This window comes from Pezoporus wallicus, unplaced genomic scaffold (assembly GCF_028554395.1).
Source record: "Pezoporus wallicus isolate ANWC-B61680 ecotype Strahan unplaced genomic scaffold, APGP_CSIRO_Pwel_v1 scaffold_6885, whole genome shotgun sequence".
NCBI lineage: Eukaryota > Metazoa > Chordata > Aves > Psittaciformes > Psittacidae > Pezoporus > Pezoporus wallicus.
In genome coordinates, this window is record NW_026638858.1 from 3234704 (window position 1) to 3255835 (window position 21132).

The 21132-nt window shown below is 40.2% G+C and overlaps 1 protein-coding gene across 8 annotated transcripts in view; it reads right to left on the minus strand.

Moving 5' to 3' along the window:
* Positions 1 to 21132, minus strand: part of TSPAN4 (tetraspanin 4) — a 481009-nt gene that overhangs the window by 39540 nt on the left and 420337 nt on the right. For 7 of the 8 annotated variants that reach the window (XM_057412723.1, XM_057412726.1, XM_057412724.1 and 4 more), the window contains one exon: positions 18888 to 18962. The exons of the other annotated variant lie outside the window; for it this stretch is intronic. In XM_057412723.1, coding sequence (XP_057268706.1) covers positions 18888 to 18962 — 75 coding nt within the window. The remainder of the gene's footprint in view (positions 1 to 18887; positions 18963 to 21132) is intronic. 8 annotated transcript variants of the gene reach the window in all.

Here is a 21132-nt window from a genome sequence, read left to right on the forward strand (position 1 = left end):
TCAAGTTCTCACACCTGTGCTTAACCAATTATATGTTAGTCACTAAGGGTCTTCAAGACATGTATCCAATCATAATATGCCAAATCACTGTAAGTGCATGTAAGAAATAGTATATAAGGAGTTAAGGCTTTGTAATAAACGGCTTTTGTCTGATCATATTGATCTCTGACTGGGTCCATATATTCTGCGGCAGGCCACCAAATTGGCCAGGCAGGATTTCCCCTTAGTGAAGCCATGCTGGCTGTCACCAAGCACCTTGTTGTTTTTCATGTGCCTTAGCATGCCTTCCAGGAGAATATCCGCTAAGATTTTGCCAGGCACAGAGGTGAGACTGACTGGTCTGTAGTTTCCTGCATCATCCGTTTTCCCCTTCTTGAAAATGGGGGTTATATTTACCTTTTTCCAGTCATCAGGAACTTTACCTGACTGCCATGATTTTTCAAATATGATGGCCAGTGGCTTAGCAACTTCATTCACCAGCTCCTTCAGGACCCACGGATGGATTTCATCAGGTCCCATGGACTTGTGCACGTTCAGGTTTTTAAGATGGTCTCGAACCAGATCCTCTCCTACAGTGGGCCCAAGGTCTTCATTCTCACAGTCCCTGCATCTGCCTTCCAAGACTTGGGTGGTGTGGTCAGAGCCTTTGCCAGTGAAGACTGGGGCAAAGAAGTCATTCAGAACCTCAGCCTTCTCCAAATCCAGGGTAGTCAGTTCTCCTGATAGCTTCCACAGAAGGCCCATGTTGCCCCTAGTCTGTCTTTTATTTGCAATATACCTATGAGAATCCCTTCCTGTTATCTTTCACAACCCTAGCCAAGTTTAATTCTAACTGGGCCTTAGCTTTTCTAACCTGGTCCCTAGCTCTCTGGACAATATCCCTGTATTCTTCCCAGGCCACCTGTGCTTGCTTCCACTTATTATAAGCCTCTTTTTGCCATCTAAGTCTTCTCAGCAGCATCTTATCTATCTATGGAGGTCTCCTGGCCCTCCTGCTGCACTTCCTTCTAGTTGCGATGCAACACTACTGAGCTTGTAGCAGGTGATCCTTGAATATCAATCAACAGCCTTGGGGCCCCCCTGCCTTCTAGCGCTATATCCCATGGAACCTTCCAAAGCAGGTTCCTGAAGAGGCCAAAGTCTGCTCTCTTGAAGTCCAGGGCAGTGAGGCTGCTGCATGCTCTTCTCACTGTCCTGAGGATCTCAAACTCGACCATCTCATGATCGCTGCAACCAAGGCTGCCCTGAAGCGTCACATTTCCAACGAGCCCTTCCCTGTTGGTGAGCATGAGGTCAAGCATAGCACCTCTCCTTGTCAGCTCCTCTATTACTTGCAGAAGGAAGTTGTCTTCCACACAATCGAGGAACCTCCTGGATTGCTTGTGCCGGGCCATACCATCCTTCCAACAGATGTCAGGGTGGTTGAAGTTACCCATGAGAACAAGGGCCTGTGAGCGTGAGGCTGCTCCTATCTGTCTATAGAGTGCTTCATCCCCAGATTCCTCTTGATCAGGCGGTCTGTAACAAATCCCCACAGTAATGTCTCCCATAGCTGTTCTCCCTTTAACCCTGACCCACAAACTCTGTTGACTCCCCCCAGACAGAGTTCCATACTCTCCAGCCTATACCTAACATAAAGGGCAACTCCCTCCCCGTTCACCGGGCCTGTCTTTTCTAAAGAGCCTGTAACCTTCCATTCCAACACTCCAGTCATAGGAGCCATCCCACCATGTTTCTGTGAAGCCCATTTTATCATACCCTCACAGACGTGCACACATCTCTAATTCCTCGTTTGCTCCCCATGCTACGGGCGTTTGTATAGAGGCATCTGAGCTGAGCTCCAACTGAAGCCGGCTCATTGGCTGGAGCGGCTGGAATTGCTCCGAGCCTTTACTATAGGTGCTGGCAACCAACTGGGTGTGTTGGAATGGAATGATGCCTCCCTCCCTTAACACATCTAGCTTAAAGCTTCCTTGACCAGTCTGGCAAGCCTCCTACCAAAACAGCAAGACCAGCTCCACCAGCCTCCAGTAGACCTGGCCTCCCAAATTGAGTCCCATGTTCTAAATACCCAAACTCCTGATTATGGCACCACCATTCCAACCATTTATTAACCTGGCCAATCCTCCTAGCCTTTTTAAGGTCCTCCCCTTTATCCTGGAGAATTGATGAAAAGACTATCTGAGCTCCAGAGCCCCTAAGCACCTCTTCCAGGGCTCTGTAGTCCTTTGTGATGTTCCCTGGGCTATTGCTGTCTATATCACTAGCACCCACATGGATCACTAGAAGTGGGTAATAGTACATGGGACTTACTAGACCAGGCCGCCTCTCTACAACATCCCTGGTCTGTGCCCCTGGTAGGCAGCACACCTCCCTTGAGACTGGGTCAGGCCTACAGATGGGTGCCTCTGTGCCTTTCAGAGTCCCCTATCACTATGGTCCGCCGCTTTTTCCTGGCAGCACCAGTAGCGATCTTCTTTACCAGTGCATCAGCCAGTTGTGGTGTGAGTGTGTTTCCTCATTAGCCCCCTGCAGGACAGCAAAGCGGTTCTGGGTGGGGACAACAGATTTGTGAGGAAGCCCCTTGCTTTTAATTGTCCTCTTCCTCCTTTTTTTGTTTTTAACCATTCAGGGCTGGTGTCGCTCCTCCTGGCTGCGCCCCTGTGAGTCCCTGCTCATGTCAGCTGAGCTGCCGGCTCCTGGGCAAGTCCTGTGGAGGACTTGAGGCTCCTCAGTGGCTCTCCCTGCTCTGAGTTGAGGCTCCTGGATGCTGAGCTTCCCCCCGCTCCGGTGTTGAAGGCATCCTCTCTCGAGCTACTCACCTCAGCAACTGACATGTTCCAGATAACAGTTTTATTTACAGTACTTTATTTATCATATAATCATTTTTTTTGTCCAGCAAGTATGATTTCTGGCTAGCCATTTTGAACAAATGTGATAAAAAATACATTGCACATATTAGATGTTTTTAGTGCAACTCCCTAACGAAACACAACTCCCCATGCAGTGCAAAACACTGCTGTCATGGAAAGGTAGGTGATGCACAAGCAGAAGTCCCACATTTTCTTACCTAAAGGCAGAGTGAGGCTGTGCCACAGCAAGAGTTAACACTATATAGTCTGTCAGTACTTGGTTGTCCTGGGTTTAGGAGTAGCAGTCATTTTTTCTCCTTCTTGGTAGCTGGTGCAGCACTGTGTTTTTGACTTTTGGCCTGGGAATGGTGCTGATGGCACCAATGTTTTTAGTTACTGCTCAAACGTTTGGCCTGGCCAAGGACTTTGTGAGCCTCATGCTCTGCTAGGGAGGAGGGGAAGCCGGGAGGAAGCAGAGACAGGACACCTGACCCAAGCAAGCCAAAGAGGTATTCCATACCACAGCACGTCATGCCCAGGATGTAACTGTGAGTTACCTGGAAGGGCTGGGTGTCTGCAGGGTTGGAGGAGGTATCAGTCGGTGCTTGGTTGGGCTGGGGGGGTAAGTTATCGGTTGGCGGGTGCTGAGGTGTTGTATTCTCTTCCCTTGTTATTTCCTTTATCATTGTTATTATTGGTGGTATCAGTAGTGATTTGTGTTATACTTTAGTTACTAAACTGTTCTTATCTCAACCTGTGGGAGTTGCATTTTTTTTTATTTTCCTCTCCGTCCCTCCGGGAGTAGGGGGAGGGCAAGAAGGGGGGGAGTGAGTGAATGAGCTGCATGGCTGGGTTTAAACCATAACATTGGTAAAGAAACCTCCACTGCAATCATATGTGAGCATGCTGTAATTTGCAAGTTGATTGACGCTGCCCACAAGAAAGAACGAGAAAAAAGATAAAGAAGAACCACAACTCCCTACAGTGCTAGCACTATGCAGCAGCATGAAAAATGGGAAAATTTGGCGCAACTTAAAGAGAGAAGATAAAGGGATTGCTCTGTCTGGGAGAAGCTCTGACTTCAGTGAGGTTATTTCTAAGTTCACTCCAACAGAGTTCATGAAATGACTGGCTGGTGGCTAAGCCAGATTGTATCTATTTTAGGATAGCTACTCTCATCACTTTGAGCTGTGTGGGTATTGCTGTTAACTTTTTCATTTATTTTTTCTATACACATAATAAATAAGAATATATGAGAATAAGAATATTAAATAAACTGAATGTAATGCATTTTAAAGCAAGCTGCTATGTCCTTTTTTTAGATCTAAATTAAATGCAAAGTAAGCATCTCTTGAATGCTTGTGGCTAAATTTACCACTAGGAACTTAATGGGTGTGCTGATGAAACATTTACTTGCACCTGTATTGGCCATAAGGAGAGAAAATTTCAACATCCAATACATCCAGCTTTACATGCAGCTTCTTTGCAATATGACTGCCTCCTTAATATGTGCAAAAGCAAGATTAAATGGGAAAAACTGGCAAAGTTCAAAGTCCAGACTTCTTTTTAAAAAAAAACAAAACAAAAATCCAACAAAAACCCCACTCACATTTTCATACACTGTTTAAGCCACCACATATGAGCTGAGATTTATAAAGTTCTGCCATTCACATTTCAGTTCCCTTGCAATAAATGCCATTATAAAGTTTTCAGACTAGCAATAAAAAAAGCTATTAATGTGTTTTCTCCATGTTAATGAATTCAGTGTGGGGATTGTGATGTTAACATTATATTACTGCCTTCATCATTTCTCATTCTTACAATAAATAAAATAAACAAAGGATTTTTGGATTCCTTATAGATTCATTTTTATCTTAAACTGAAAGCTATGCAAGATTTGTGGCTTCAGACTCACAGCTAGCGATAAGCTTCTCCTTCCTTCCTCTTCCAAAACTAAATATATAAAGAGGCTTTAACAAAATTAATTGCAGTATTCAGCGTTCATGAATTTCTATGCTTGTGTAATTCATTTCCTTGCAGATGGCAAAGCAAAAGGAGGTTCTCTTGCTGCCAAGGTTACAGGATTCATGAGCAAGCCTGCTCAGGACTAATGAGGAATAAGTAAAGAATCTTCCTCATCACTCCTTTCACTGGGGCTAGCTTTTAACTGCATTAAATTACTTGTGCTGTCAGGCTGCATTCCTTACAATAGAGGGACAGCAGAGAACAAATGCTGCCAAGAGAATCCTGAACAACCACTTCTGCCACAATTGGCAAAATGTTTACTAATAAACATTACTCACAGCTTGGGGACCAATCAGTTTCATATTAATCTCTGGCAAAGAGTATCTATAGCCCCTCACTCCATTCCTTCATCTGCAACACTAATCTTCAATTCAGGCATGATGTGGGAAGGTGGAGCAGCCTGTGCTCCCCCCAGAAAAAAACGGCAGCCTAAAACCTTTGCTTTCCCCCTACCTAATCCTGCTGCCCAGATTTGCTGACTAGAGATTTGAAACAGGAACTCATCCCTGATAAGAACCCTAAGGGAAGACCCTGTTGGTGAGGTGAAGCAGCAGAACACTGCAGGATCAGTCTAGGTGTTTTTTCTCTTGCTGCAAATCAACCAATTCACTTTCAGGTGCCATACATACTTCTTACAAGAAATAGCTTTATATGCAGGAAAAGACACACTCAGCCACAATTCTCTAATCCTAAAGCCTTTCCTGAACATTCTGAGACAGCCCAAACATGGGGAGGGATCTTGGTACTTTCAGAAAGCAAGGAACATTTCCTGACTTTTTTCTGGATTTTTGAAATAGAAGGTGGAAGAACAATTTAATTTCCTACTCTATAAAATGCAATTCATCTTTTACTCCCCACTCACTTTCATAAAAATCTGCTCAGACAAAAGACTTGTTTAATTTATTCTTCTATTTCAGCCTGAAATGGAGGACCAGGTGAGCTGCTAGTTCCTGATAAACCAAAAGGAAGTGATCCAAACCTATATGCTTATTAATACAAATGTATCTTGACCATCCACGCAGCACCATATTCCAAAGAGAATAAGAAAGGCTCAGCACTGAGGTTACAGGATACAAAAAAGGGAATGTTAAGATTCATTCTTACCCAAGGAATTCTTCCCTTGTAAATGGAGTTGCTATGTTAGGTGCTGAACCATGTGCCACCACTTGTAGTGTCACTTTATCTCAGAGATGACTTGCAGAGGTGAAAGGGGATTCAGGGCACCCCACTTCAGATCCTGGCAGATCTAATTCTCATCAAGTGTCAAAATTCAAGCCTCTCTAAATTATCTCAAAGTGGGTCAACAAGGGAGAGACATCCAAATCCCTCTCTTAAAACCTCATTTTTGTTATGCAGGATGTAGTTAACTGTCTGTTAAATCTCATTTTCCTTTAGCATTAATCTTTTTCTTTATCAGATTCCACCACCACCACTTAAAAGAACACTTAGAAGTTGTATAAGAACAACCTCTTTAACAAGGGTCAAATTCTTCCCAACTCCATTTAGCTCTGTTCAATCAGAACACAAGTTGTCTGCGTGCAACCTCGAATTCCCACTGGATAATTATTTCAAGGATAGAAGGTGAAGTGATTGGCAAGCCAGAATTGATACAGGGACATCTCAATGTCCTCTTCTCTTGGAAGGTGAGAGTAATCAGGGTATTACAAGCTTTCAGAGACCAGAAACTTGATCCTCTTAATTCACACTATTTAAATTGTGGAGTCATGATGTTAAGCTGAATGAGGCAAAGAGTCTTTAAGGAGAAAGAGAATAATTCTGTGACTGAGGAAACATGCTTCCAGTAGTGCATTTTACACCCTCATCAGCTTTGTTTTAGTCCCCAAACATGCCGATTTTCACAGAAATCTCTATAGAACAGACTCCTTAACCCTTCTCTAATAAACTAACCTCTAGAAAGGTTCACATGGATTGAGAGAACGAATGATATTGGAATCCTCAAATTTAATATGCTATTAAAAAGGGGGGAGGGGAAATTAATGAGATGTACAACCTCTAAGTATAAAAGCTGTGGAATAAATAAGGACTTACTGAGTGACCCTTACAGGCTGTAACACTGCATGGCATCCTACTGAGACTAGAAATAAACACAGTCAGTGAAACAGTGATTTAAAATATCATGTTGCTCATTTGTAACAAAAACATTTCATAAAGACCTATGGAAAGGGTTCATTTGTTCATCTCTAAACCTGTCTAGCAGTTTTTTGCTAAACAGGACATAGCAGGGACCACAAACAGGAAAATTCACACCAAGATGTGCCACAAGCCTCTCTACAGTGTCACCTCAGCCTCGCAGGGAAGACTATAGGTCTTCCAGGCACACAGCACACATGTCTATTCCAAATGGCCAGCTACTCGAGTGGAACATTGCTCAAAACATATCTGGAATGCACTTTAAATTATGAAAGTGCCTTTGTATTCCTAGATTAAGAAGGAGAGTAGTTTTTCATCTCAGAGCTGGATCTCCTCAAAGAGCTATACAGTAATGTTGACAGTTCCACAGTGTATAAGGAGCATGCTAGCAGGTACCCCTGGATCCAGAGCGAGAAGCTCAAGGAAACCAGAATCTGACTCCTATGGATTCTGCATGGCCTCACCAAAGATGTGGAAGAAAACCCTACATTCTCCATTTTACCTTACATAGCATTAGCTGATCCTGTGAGATGAATACAAAAAACCCAACCATACCCAGTCACAAAGTCTAATAAATAAGCATGTGGAAAAGGAACACTAAGTCTTCAAGAAGTCCAGCTCAATGTGTAATGAAGTCTCCCCTGCTGCTCCCTTAGCAGTTTGATATCAAACACATTCCAGGAATTCAGAGTAAGTATTAAAAAAAAGTAATTTCAAATAAATGACAGTGAAAGGCTACTTCAAAAAGCACTCATTCCAGTAATTACCACTGACAGAAAGCTTTAACTTGTATATGCGCCTTTAACTCAAATATTCTCCTCTTGTTAAATCACTGTAAACCTATGGCATGCACCAGCGGGAGCATTTTGTCATTGGAAATTTTTTGCCAATAAATGTTTTAAAATAATTATAAAGCAAAAAAATCAAGTCAAATGGTTGGTAGACCATTCAGATACACTCCATTTCCATAATTTTTGTGAGAACTGGTGACTAGCTGCAGCAGATACCCAAAATTAGTACCCAGAAGAAGGAAAAGAAAGTTGAAATGGGAGTTTAAATACACATTTTGTCTGCTCTGAAATATATAGACTCAGCACTTGGTCTGGTTTTCTGTTAGCACAGTGGTTGGAAGTAGTGGACAAAAAATGGCAATACCATACAAGCCAAGACAGAAACCCTCTGTCCCGTCAGAGGATGGTGAGAAGATCTCAAACACTGGAAAAGAACAAATACCACTCCTGCCTTCAACATGGGCATTAAGGAAGATCCAGGAACTACAGGCCTGTCATTCTCACCTCAATCCCTGGGAAGGTGATGGAGCAACTAATCCTGGAAACCATTTCCAAACACGTAGAGGACAAAATCATTGGGAGTAGTCAGAATGGATTTACAAAGGATGGATTTACTTGCCATGCAGTGGAATCTCCTATAGCACTGGAATACAACACCTCATACACTCCAGCAAACATTATTTGAATCATCATGTAGGTAAGTGGGAAGGAGATTTCAAATATCCTGAAATTAAGGATAATAGCTTGGCTCCATGGAAGACAACACACAGCCTTCACTGGGGACGGGATTTTATCATAGAGAAAGTGGTAACTTATGTATTCATTATCTACTGACACCTGATACAGTGTCATGCAATCAAACCCCTAAAAGGCTTAAAACAGATATGGCAAAACTGTGATATCCAGCCATTCCAGTGCCCTAGTCTCACCTAATTGTCTCTCAGTGACTCTCTTACATGAAAACTGACACTTAGAATGGAGTTGAAAGAGAGAGAAGTTACTATAGTCAATCGGAAAAGCAATCCCCATTGCTCATTGCTCTCCTGTGTTAATAACAGGCATTATGAAAGAGTGCCCCTGCCATTTGTACATGAATCAGAGTCAAAGTGAGCATGAACCAGCTTTCCACTGAGAAAATCCAGCAGAGAAATTCCATCTGGGAAGCCACACTTGGCCACTGAATGGTCACCAGTGGTGGTAGTAGCAGCAAGGGCATTCCACTGACATTTACTTCAATACTAGTCCAAACTCAACACACTTCAAGGTATGTAACACATTCCCCTCCTGCTTTCTTCATAGTCCTCAAAATAATTTGTTTGTTTTTTTTTTTTTTCCCCAAGCTACCTGACTTTGAAAAAAGCCACATTGCTTCTCTTTGCCTGAATGCTTTCAGCTACTTTTCTGCCAACTACAATGCATTCCCTATTCACTGAAAAAAAAAAAGTGGACCTGAAAGAAATCTGCAGGATGTTTTCGTGTGCGTGTGTTGTATAGAGAGTAATGTTGATTCTCTTCATAGCTTTTAAATATATGTTCTCTAATTCTGATTGATTCAAATCTTATTTGAACTTCTTTGGTCCTGAATTTTCGTAAGAATAACCAAATGCCTTGCGAGATAAATCTAACATACATCTGATTTAGAATCAAAGTCTTTTTCTCTTACATGCTTTGTGATTTTCCACTTCCATTATTCTCTAGAGAAAGACCTTTTAGTTGTTTTAAATATCTTCAAATTATCCTTTGAATCTTTTCAATTTTGCTTCACTTACATAATTTACCAATTTTTAGCATTCAGCTCAGTTTGCACTTCAATATCCCCTTCGAGGTGACCTCTGAAAAGGTTTCTTAAATGGTGAGGTTAGGACTTTGTCAGGAGAGGCAACAGCAGCACAGCTGAAGATGATGACATGTATTTTTCTATTTTCCTGTGGTTCAGAGTGGTAAGGGGCAGATGGCAAAAACGTCTGGCAGAGCAACAGTATTGTTGGCTTACAGCAGTAAAGTGCAAAATGGAGCAAACAAGGAAATCAAAACATATATTGTCATATAATAATTCAATAATTATCACAGAAAAAACTAGTTAAGAAATTGTATTAAAAACAATTAATAGCAGGAAGGGGAGTGCAAGTTGATGAATGGGTTTCAACAAGAAAGAACTGAACCTATACAAGAATTCTCTGTTCTTAAGGATGCCTCCCCTGCATAGAGAGGGTACAGAGAATAACTGCAGTACAACAAAGCGAATTAAGATTGTGTCATGCTTAAAACAAATTTTGTACGTGCCTCATTCACTGCTAATGCCAGGACACTGCAGCAAAATAGTGTTAAACCAGCACCATCCAAATTATCAGAGGCACTGAAAGCATCAAGTAGGAAATGTGTGCACTCAGAAATGGTAACATAAAGTTCTCTCTCTGCTTCCTATTAAGATATATCCATTTACAAAAAATCTGCTTCTCTCTTCCAGATCAGTCATTTTCTGTTGTCAAGTCAATCACTGATTTTGGTGCTCATTTGTAAAAAGATTCAGAGTTCAAGATCCCAAATAACTAAGATAATTAGTCTATATTAGAGTTTATTATTTATACCTGGTTGCTGGTTTACTGGCACGGACAGCAAAATAGGAAGCAGATATAGTTCACCATTGATTGGTATTTGCCATTGATTATGTTGTTTTTTTTAAGTTTGGGACTATATTTCAAAAAAATATTTGTGTCTAGAACACTTGCACCTCCTTCCTACACCTGAATTTCACAGCAAGGATTCAACCCACAATTACCAGCTGCAAAGACAGCACCATTTTGCAGTGCATCAATATTTCCAATGAGAAGCTATGCTATAAAATGGATGCCTTATACGTACTATGGAGTTTGGGTAATACAAAGCACCTCAACATTTGTGGCCTTAAAGTCAACCGACCCCACTCTAAGAAAACCTAGCACTAGTAATGGTTTAGAGCTGCTCATCAACAGATCTGTCTTTCCTCATTTCAGCTAGGAGTCATTCTATGTATACTGTTGCTGAGTTAAATAAAAGGAAGGAGTTGAAAGAACTCCAGCTGCAAATTATACTTAATAAAGTGGTGCACCCACCACATTATTCTTCAACTCCATCTGACAAATCCAAGACAAGAACTGTATGCTACTGGCCTGCTTGCAGTCTGGTAACACAAAAAGTAATCTTCCCTTCTCTTTTTGTATATGTAAAAAATGTTAAACATTTAGTTTACTGCCATTTTCTAATGCTGTCTGAAATACATTGTGACACATCAAAAATGTGTGTAGCATGAATAAAAAATGTGCTGTCTGCTTCAATATATTACCTCAATCATTCCTCTGCATTTGATGTTGCTTGTATTTGAATGTCTGAAGCTGCCTTATTTATCTTAGCAAAATTCTAAAACATTCTTTTCCCTTTCTGCTATTCTTCCCTTTTCCAAATAGAATTGTATAAAAAGTGTACCAGCAATTGTATAAAAAGTGTACCAGCAGTTAAAACAGATACATAACTGAGGGTCAGACACCAGCCAAAACTAGTGTTGATCAGATGTATGTAAAGCAGTGCCAGTCACTTGAGTTCTAGCAGCAATGAACACCAACATTCATTCAGTTCCTGATCCACCCAGATGTTGAAATAACTTCTCATTTGATCACAGGAGAGTCATGTAAAAACTTGTCCTTTGGAATAGTAAGGTCCTTGCATTCATCCAGATGTGAGAGCACTGAGTATTTCCCAGGAGACACTGCACCTTCAGGATTTAGCCTTCAACATCACTTCTCCCACTCAGCAAAAGCAGAGCTGAACTACATACTCAACACTTGCAACATGCTCTAAGACACCTGAACAAAAAGCATGTTGTGCATGTATTTAATAACCACCAATTAGTGTATTCTAGAGTGTTCCCTCAGAGAAGCTGACTGAAGACCTGCACTACACATATTTCATCTACTACAAAACCAGAAATTTAAGATAGGAGCATGGGAAACAAATAATCTCATTGTAAAAATGCTCCCAGAACAAAGATACAGTCTAATGTGTTCCTGAGATTGTGAGTTAATCTCTAATTAGGGATTACAGCCAGCAAGAAGGAAGCCCAGATACATCTCTTTCTTTTGTAGGCTGGTACATTGCCTACTATTTATCAGGAGACACTCTGATGAATTTAATCATGTCAAGTAATAAGAGACACATCTGGCTGGCTTTAAGACAGACATAATGGCAGCAGTAGCTGTGTTTAATTCCCAGATCTGCATAGATGAATTGATCTCCCAGTCAGCCGTGTTAGAGGTCAGAACTGTATTTCTCCTGAGAAAAGGCACTATTCCAAACTGTTCAGCAGCACAATATAACCAAAAAAAAATTAAAATATAAATCCATACCGACTAGGATGCAATACTTACATTCATCTTCATTTCTGAACTCAGCCAAAACAGGAAGATACGCAGCATGAGGATCCGAGAGGCTACTGCATCACTGGATCTTCAGTAATAGTATTTGTGTTAGGCATGCAGCTAATTTAGCAGACTTTGATTTTACTTTCCCCACACCCATTCCCCTGCTAACAATTTATTTGAGGAATCAATTAGGCCTTGATCAACCATTGATCAAGAGTTCTCAGTGGGGAGCCCTAATGCATTTTATCTGCAGTTACCATTCCTAAATAACACGTATTTCTGAGCATGCACTTAACTCTTTTCATCAATACTGTGCTATTCTTTAACAAGCCTTTTAATAGCATTTTGGAGGTGCACTTTCAATGAAATCCTCTTTTGACAAATGAATTAATGAAGCTACTGGGATTTCCTGCGCTTTTTTCAGCCACACTGGCAAATAAATTCCATCTCCCTCACCTCCTCCTGCCTAAAAAAAAACGTCAAAATGATGCGTTGCAGTTCAGGATACTAAACAGAAAGCTGTTCAGAACAAATACAAAAAGATAACCAATAATGCTGTAAAGCAAACATTCATTATTTTTCACTGAATTCCCTATGGAGTGAAAGATATGATGGATTTTTACCATCTCCAGAATTTTTCACTGTCATTAGCATTTCCCTTTCCTTTAAGGGAAAGACACAAAAGGTGCATATCAACTTTGACCAGACTTCAGTGTATTATTAAGTCAGTCACATAGATTAAAGCATGCACTTGTTAGCTGCTGAACAGAGACAAATTTAAACCTATGCCTGAATGCTTTGTGGAAAGAAGCCACAACAAATTGGTTATAATTAAATTCTTTTGATGAAATTTCTGCAACTCCCTATTGTGTGACACCACTACTGAAATGCTAATAAACTAGTTAAAATTAAGCTTATTACCAAGTAAAATAAACCACAGAGATACTTCTGTCTTTTATAATTCTATATCACCATTTATATAACATTATTTGCATTAGAGAAATAAAATACTTGACCAGGATGAACATATCAGACTCACATAGAAATAATGGCAGTGCACTGAAATCTAAGAGACAATCTACCTTCACATTCCCATGCAATGCTACTCCTGTCTATCTGAGAAATAGCTTTTAGCAATGTCAGCACTTATGCAAAACCCAACTCAAGAACACTGCCAGAGAGATACTACATGCCAGGAAGATCTCAATGTGTGGAGAGCTCTTTTAAAAACAAAACAAATGGAACTCTAACTGAAAAATAAAGCATTTACACACAGGCTGCTCAGAAAGCATTGCATACGCATACCAGGACTTGCACACTCTGAAGCATGTTAAAATGCAGCTCATCCCCACAGTAATACCACAGAGTCAAAAATAGCCTTGTCCTCTTGAGAGCCTTCCTGCATGCCAACAAACACAGACACTACCCACACAGATAATGTTCTGAAATTCTCCCAGCCTTGCACGGCAGCAGGAACAGCTGTGTTCACTGTGGCAAAGGAGGATATAGGGTGGTATTTCTACCACCACCCAAAACTCTCAACAGTAATAAGTTTTAAAATGTATGACAATGGGACAGTCAAATGCTGATGAAGAAACCGTTAAAAAAGGCAGGCTATCTGACTGAAGAGTGGTGCAGAGTGACCACCCTGCCAGTTTTGCAGAACTTTCCAAAGGCTGCTGTTTTCCATCTTCTTTGTGTGCACCTTGGACAGCCCTGTGTGCTAGGCTGACTAGGAACATGAAGCATTTTGTTATCGGAGAAGATATCCTGCTCTGCCGAAGCTCTGTCAAAGACAAACACTGAAAACTTTAAAGCCCTCTGGACAGAAGCTCAATGAGAGCAACAGTTTCTGCAGTAGGCTTGAACTAAACTTTCTGCATGGAAAATCTGTCCTCAGTTTGATTGTGAACTTCGTACTCATATTGTCAAGTGGCTCAGCAGCATCAGATCATTTCTGTGAACAGCTGCTCATAAATGCAGAAAGTGGATTCAGTTTTTCCACTTTGTTGATAAAGCCAAACGTGAAAGAGGTTGTGAGGACTGTGCTATACTTAAAACCATGCACACTACATTCCACTTTGTGGTGCCTAATCTGTATGGAACCAGGCAAAATATCAATCAGGAATTACAATAATTTGCAAAATGTTTTGAGAAACAAAGTGAGAAATTCATCAATCTACAAACCATATTTTTTATCAGCTAGCAGTAAAAGCTATAGCAGAACTCATTACAATTTACTGCGACATGGAAAGCAAGAGCATTTTCACACATCTCATGAAAAACAGAAGTAGCCGTTATTTTTCAATCTTCTACTATTCTGTGGGCCATTTTCAAAACAGCTAAGCAGGCATGGAATTCAGGCTGTAATTGTCACAGGGACCCCAAGTGAGTTAACGGCCTAATCTTCATTGAAATTTCTGGTCTTAACCTTGAATTGCAAATAGCAGTAACTGCTCCCATAATCAAATATCATAGTCAGTGAGACTTCAGTGGTTCTATTCCTTAAACTGGCTTACATTACTCAGTTTGATGTTTCAAAAAGAAAAGGGAAAAAAACCACATTTTGGTGGTTATGTTCTTCCATTTGTGGGCATTAAATGGTGACTCCATAGCTCTGCCATAAATCAGAAAAAATGCAGACATCTGAACAACAAACCTACCGAAAAAAAATGTATTACAGCTGCAAAAGAGTAAATATGGACTTTTTTTTTTTTTTTGCCTCCAGAAGTATCATTACAGTATAAATAAATACAGATGCTAATACAAGAAGGATTATGCAAGTTAGAACTGGTACAAGACCATGCATTTTATTAGCAGAATTTACATTATAACAGGGTCCAATCTGGTATTGAGAAATATAAGGAGTATCCAGCCTCTGGCAGCACAGGACCCTGCTGCTTTCTCTTTGTCACAATATAATTAAGGTTAACCCTATCAGTACTCCATTGAACCCTCATAAATGCATATAGAGCCTCACATAGAAATAACCAACTTAAGAAAATGTCAAATGTTGCTCTGTATTAATGGAATCAAAATAAAACACATTAAATAGAATATTCAAGCTACAGATGGCTGGCCATTCACATAACCAACCATTCATATGACTCTAGCACTATCACTGGAGTTTAGACTGCTTCAAATAGGGACATCAGTTCAGCCTGAATAAATAGCACTCTCAGTGTAACAACAGCCTGCCTTAGTTCTCATAATCACACAAACTCTGTTCAATGCCCACATCTCTTAGGCTGATATTCCTGCCCTCAAAAAGATGTAAAGCCATGCTTTAGGACTTTGCATTTGAACAAGTACAAACAAAAATAAGCTTCCAAGTACCTTGGGTGCCATTTTGAGCTGAAGACAGCCTATGAATCAGTCACCCTGCTGCCTTGAGAACAGCCAGGACAAAATAGAAGTGCTATATATTTTTTCTGACAACCACCCCACAGGAATGTATTTCCTCATCCTATTCCCACACAGGCCACATTTCACTTCTGCAGAATTCCAGAGATTCATATTTTGCAATGTAAGGACAGCCAGGACAGCTGGAGGAAATGCAAACAAGGTATGAACTCAGGCCCTGCCAAAGAGATGCACAGTGCAGCTCAAAGCTGCAGCACATTACCCCTATTACAAGCTCAGGAGTCCATAAGTCATGTCCACATGCACCTGGATGCACACCCACCCTGTGGCTGATACCTGCACCCTGCAGTGTAGGCAGCAGCTTGCTACTGTGACCATTCTACAGCAGAAGGCACAAAATGCATATCATTCACTCCAAAAGTACTATTAAGTCAGCTGCATTACACAGCTAGCTCTGCTGCCAGCACAGCTCAATCTCTCAGATCCCCTGCCATCAGACAAAGCACCAAGAGCTCTAAAATTAGAATTGGCCCCAGATGCCTGCAGAGTCTTAGGGAAATCTCTTGGCTCCTGCCTCTCCACCTAAGTAGGGTGATAACACTGTCCTGCTTCATGAAAAGAGGAGAGTATTAATTCAACTTTGTGACAAAGGGATGAAGTATCCACTCCAAAGTCCTTCCACTTGACAAAGCAGGAGTAAATGAAAACTGCAAGGGGATCCATTGTTGACCTCTTCTCAAGCTAGGAACAGAAAATAACAATTAGCCCCCATTTTATCCTGGAAATAATTTTATATGTATATACACTCCTAATTAACAGAAAGCTACCAGGTACTTGAAAAAAACTGCTGACTTTATATATTTATATATATATATATATAAATGATACAGGAGTCCTCCAAGTCTTAATCTTCAGAGTCCTTTTCTGCTTTTGCACACAAAACTAATGTTACTTTCTTCTGATGTGCACGAGTTAGTGTAGACTGCTCCTTTGCTGATTTTTCAGGGAATTGCGTTAACTGAATTATGTGGTGGACTTGTCTAGGTTAGCTATTTCCCCATACCAGCACACATGGCAATACTGTTCTTCACATCAGAAAAGCCAGCACACAAATTCAAAGCATGCTGTATGAAAATACTTGTTTTAGGTTGCTGATGTTTTATTTATTCTGTTGGCAGGACTGTAAGTGTAATAAGGAGACAAACTATTGATTTCCTCAGTATAAACCATGCATATGGAGCCATACAGAAACATTAAGAGCCTCAAATTTGATCATCCGCAATACACAGACTACAGCTATTTCTTAACTCAGTAAAACTGCACTTGAACTGGAGCCTGTATTTTAGACTATGTTTAGATCTTACAGACAACTATACTGTATCTCCTGCATCAACTTATAGTGCATGACTCAGAGGAAAGTTAAAACCCCATATCTCTTTATTAAGAACAAATAAAAACCACTGTAAACCAATAGGCTGAAGGAGGGAGGGAATCCTCCCTGACACTTTTTCACCTCTGAAAACGGAGGACCAGCATTCTCAGACAGACACTTACCAATCAATGTAACATTTTCTTTCCTCCATACCCATACATTTATCAAACTATCAGACTCAACAGCAGCCAGCAACAGGGAATCCTACATGATGATGATGCAGAACATAAAAAACATTTACCTTTTAAATCCACTCTTTAATATTTTCAAGTATTCTGTGTTTGGGACAAGTTTTTAGTATGTCATTATTCTAGAAACTGCTATCATTTATCTTCTTAAGATAATTTAAGTAGAGGATGTCTTTCCTTTCCCAAACTGAATCAGGGTAGTCTACATAATACCTCTTCATACTGCTCCTCTCCCACCTTTCTAGTACTTCCTTTTGCTTAAACAAAACTCAATATTTAATTTACAATGAGGCAATTTATATAATGATGTGGTAATTTTTCTAACTGCTTCCATTTCTAAATATAGCCAAGTGTATTAGGGTTTTGGAGGCCCATTGCATATTAAGTAGATGCCTTCATTAAGCTGTCACGTATGACGTGTAGATCTTTCTCCCAAGAGGTTACTGGTAATTCAGAGCCCAATAATGCATACAAGTAATTTTAAATTGTCCCTTCTACTTTAATTACTTTGCAAGTTAATTTCACGTTCTAGCTACAACATGCTGTGTGGCAATCTAGCTCTTTTCAGTCCTTCAGAAGTGCGCCTGACAATCACTCACAGTGTTCATTCATTAATTCAGAGCCTTTCTAGAAAGTAGTGCTGACATCTTATCCACTCTTCATCCAGGTTATTGCTAAACATACTGAATATGACTAGGTCTACTGCTAATATTCATTTTACTCTGATATCTTGTGTAGTTATTTTTAATTTGTATTTGGTTTTTGGTATTTTGCCTTTCCATTCCAGAAGCAGCTGCTTATCGGTCACATACCTGATGACTTAATTCATGGCAAAATTTTTGTGATTTTCAAGCTCCCTTAGTCTTCAGTTGTAATGTACTTTGACAATTTTAATTGAATTGGCAGGTTATGCCCTTGTTTTGAGTTTATTCGTGTAGGTTTTGGTTTTGCCTGTTTGGTTTTTTTTTTAAGAAAAATTGTTTTAAAATAAAGATAAATTAAAAATAAAGCTAATTCAGAGAGGCAATCTTGCACTTACAACAGAATACAAAGCACAGGAAAAAAAGTCAAAACTTAAGTAAAGTTTGAAACCACAAACAAAACCTTTGTTAATTAAACTTTTATGCATTTACCTTGGCTTTCCACTAGAATCTAAATACACATGTGCTGAAAGAAGCAACTTGGAAAGATAATGAATTGTGTGCCTTTGCCTGTGCTAAGGACACAACATTAATGTGGCTCTTACATTATAAACAGCATACTTTAAAAAAAACCCTATTCAGTCTGGTGGGTGTCTTTTCCTCCATGCTCCTAGTCAGGCTCGTTGACTGCTTTGCTTTTCTGTCATTTATTTTTTCTTATTTGGTTAGTGTTTTTTTGTTGGGTTTTGTTCTGGTTTTTTGTTTGTTTTTTTTTTTTTGGGGGGGGAGGAGTTGTTTTGTTTTTTGTTTTTTTAATGACAGATGCACTTGGCAATATCTGTGACCTTGAGCTGTATACATGAGCAAGCAAGAGATCCTAGTCCTGCAAAGCTGTTTCTGTATTCTGAGAGAGCTCCTTCTGAGAGGGGTGTCTCAAGGAAGACAGAAGCATGATGTGCATACCAAGTCATGTACTTCATGATTTATTTATAGGGAAAAGGGGCATAAAAATTAGCTGAAGGGAAAAGAAAAATTAAGAATCTGACTTACCTTGTCAGTGTAGACGAAGAACAGAATCACAACAGTGAGCTCCAACAGAAATATAATTAACAGCATGATAAAAAACTGTCAAGAGAAAAAGGGACAGGGGATAAAACAAAAATCAAAACCCATCAACAACTATTTCAGCTTTTTCTGGATGCACAATAAGTACATTCAGCAGACCATGCAGAATGGGGAGTGGGAGTCATACAGGCAGCAAAATGCAAAGCTGTAGTGTTACAGCAGAGCAGAAGGCACGCAACATGCAGCAACTGAAAAAGCAGGTAAAGGACTAGTCAGGAAACACAACAGTATGTGGGCGTACATATGGGTCATTTATATAATTGACTTCAGTAGAACAGCATAAAACACCACAAAGATCTGTCCCCCCAGCAAGCCAGTACTCTATTACACAGGAACCCTTGAGGACTCTTCCCAGGCTAGGTTTTCTTTATCTTTTTCCCCATCAGATTGTTCCAATTACCAATATCAGCAAAATCCACAGCTTAGACTTCCCATTGCAAGAGAAGGTAGCCTGATCCATAAACCGTAGTCATAGCTCCTTTCAAGGGGAATTGTGGAAGAAGTGAAAGGCACACCAAGGTAGTACACCAGGTAGCTTTTAGGTAGCTACACAAATCAGCATGGGTTTCAATTGAAAGAGGCTGATTTGTAGTGAAGACATCAAAGCCAGTCCATCTCTTTCTCCTCATAAGCTATGGAACCAGCTAAACCCCAGTAATCAAAAGCTCAAAGGAGTGGATATAAACTTTTAACACAGTAATTTCACATAGATTCGCTAAAGCTCTCAGCTCTAATCAACCTCAGCAAGAGAACTCCTGGCAACACCAAACACGTCTGAAAAACCTGCCTTTTGTTAAGATGTTAAATGGATCTGCGGCACAGCTCTGCAGCAGCATCAGCACAGCACTTGCACAGACTTTAGAACAAGCACTATCAGAGCATTAAATGAAACTGAGTTTTGAAAAGATGAGTGAAGGAGAGCACTTTTTAGGCTCAGGCGAAGGTCCCGCTCCCTATAACAAAAACTCCATACGCTTAACCTGTAAGGCTGGAATTCTAATACTGCGCAACACTGATTTAATTGAAATCCTATCCCCAAGAGACAAAAAACAGTTACAGTCTTGTTAACTTCAACCACAAAGCTGCAAACCTATGAAAGTTTAATAGCTACAAAGCCTTGTCAAAGCTTCTTCAGTGTCTGGTAGGTCAAACCCAAACCTTTGAACCTATGGATTTCTGCAACTGAATGGAAGGCAAAAGGTCAAGAAGGGGAAAATACCTTTCTCCACTAATACAATTACACCGCTACAGAACTCATTGCATTTTGCCCTGCACATCTTAAATTAAAGTTTATTTTCAAATCTTCAGCACTAGTATCTTCACACCTGCCTGACCCTAATACTGGATCCTATTACTGCCCAGTTTTGAATCACAGAACTCATTCATACTACTGATCCAAGCTTATTTCCATATCATTACCATCAAACACTGACCTTCTGTACGGCTTTGCAAACCATCCTTGATGCAGCTTGCTTATTTTTTACATTTACAATTTTAGCCTGTTGCCTAGCATTAATTTAAACAGGACAAAGCATATCACTCATTGCAAAGATGCTCAAACACCTTGCTATATTTTATTTGGCTGTGAGGTACTTTTTTGCTCATCCTTAAAGCACGGCTATTCCAAAATCTGCATACAAACTCCTCTGTCTCCCTGTGAAATTTACTGGCATAGTCTGGATTAGATCAGGCAATTCCTAGAACAAAGGAAGGACTTGTACCCTTTATAAACTGTGATCAGCATTATTTCCTACCACAAGATCCCAATTTCATCAGCTTATAATATTGCCAAACTTTAATTATCTATACTTATACATTCTGAGCTTGTTTCTGTCTAAAGCATAAAAGCTTTTGGAAGAATTTCAAAAATAGCACTCAATTACTTCTAAGAATGAAGCAGGGCAAAGGATGTTATTCTGCCCAAGTTAAAAATCTGGTGGCTTAATTTGAAATCCTCTCACACTCTGGTGTTCAGAGCAGGGACCTGAAACAAAGTATGGCTCTATTCCAGGCACGTGCTTTTTGTCTTACCCAACTATGAGTGGATTTTGTGTGAAAGTTATTAGCCTTCAAAAGACTGCATTTCACACATCTAGTACAGATGAGAGGGCTCAACAGCTGAAACCTTCAAAGTCTACAACCACAAAAAGCCTACTCATATCCTTCCTGC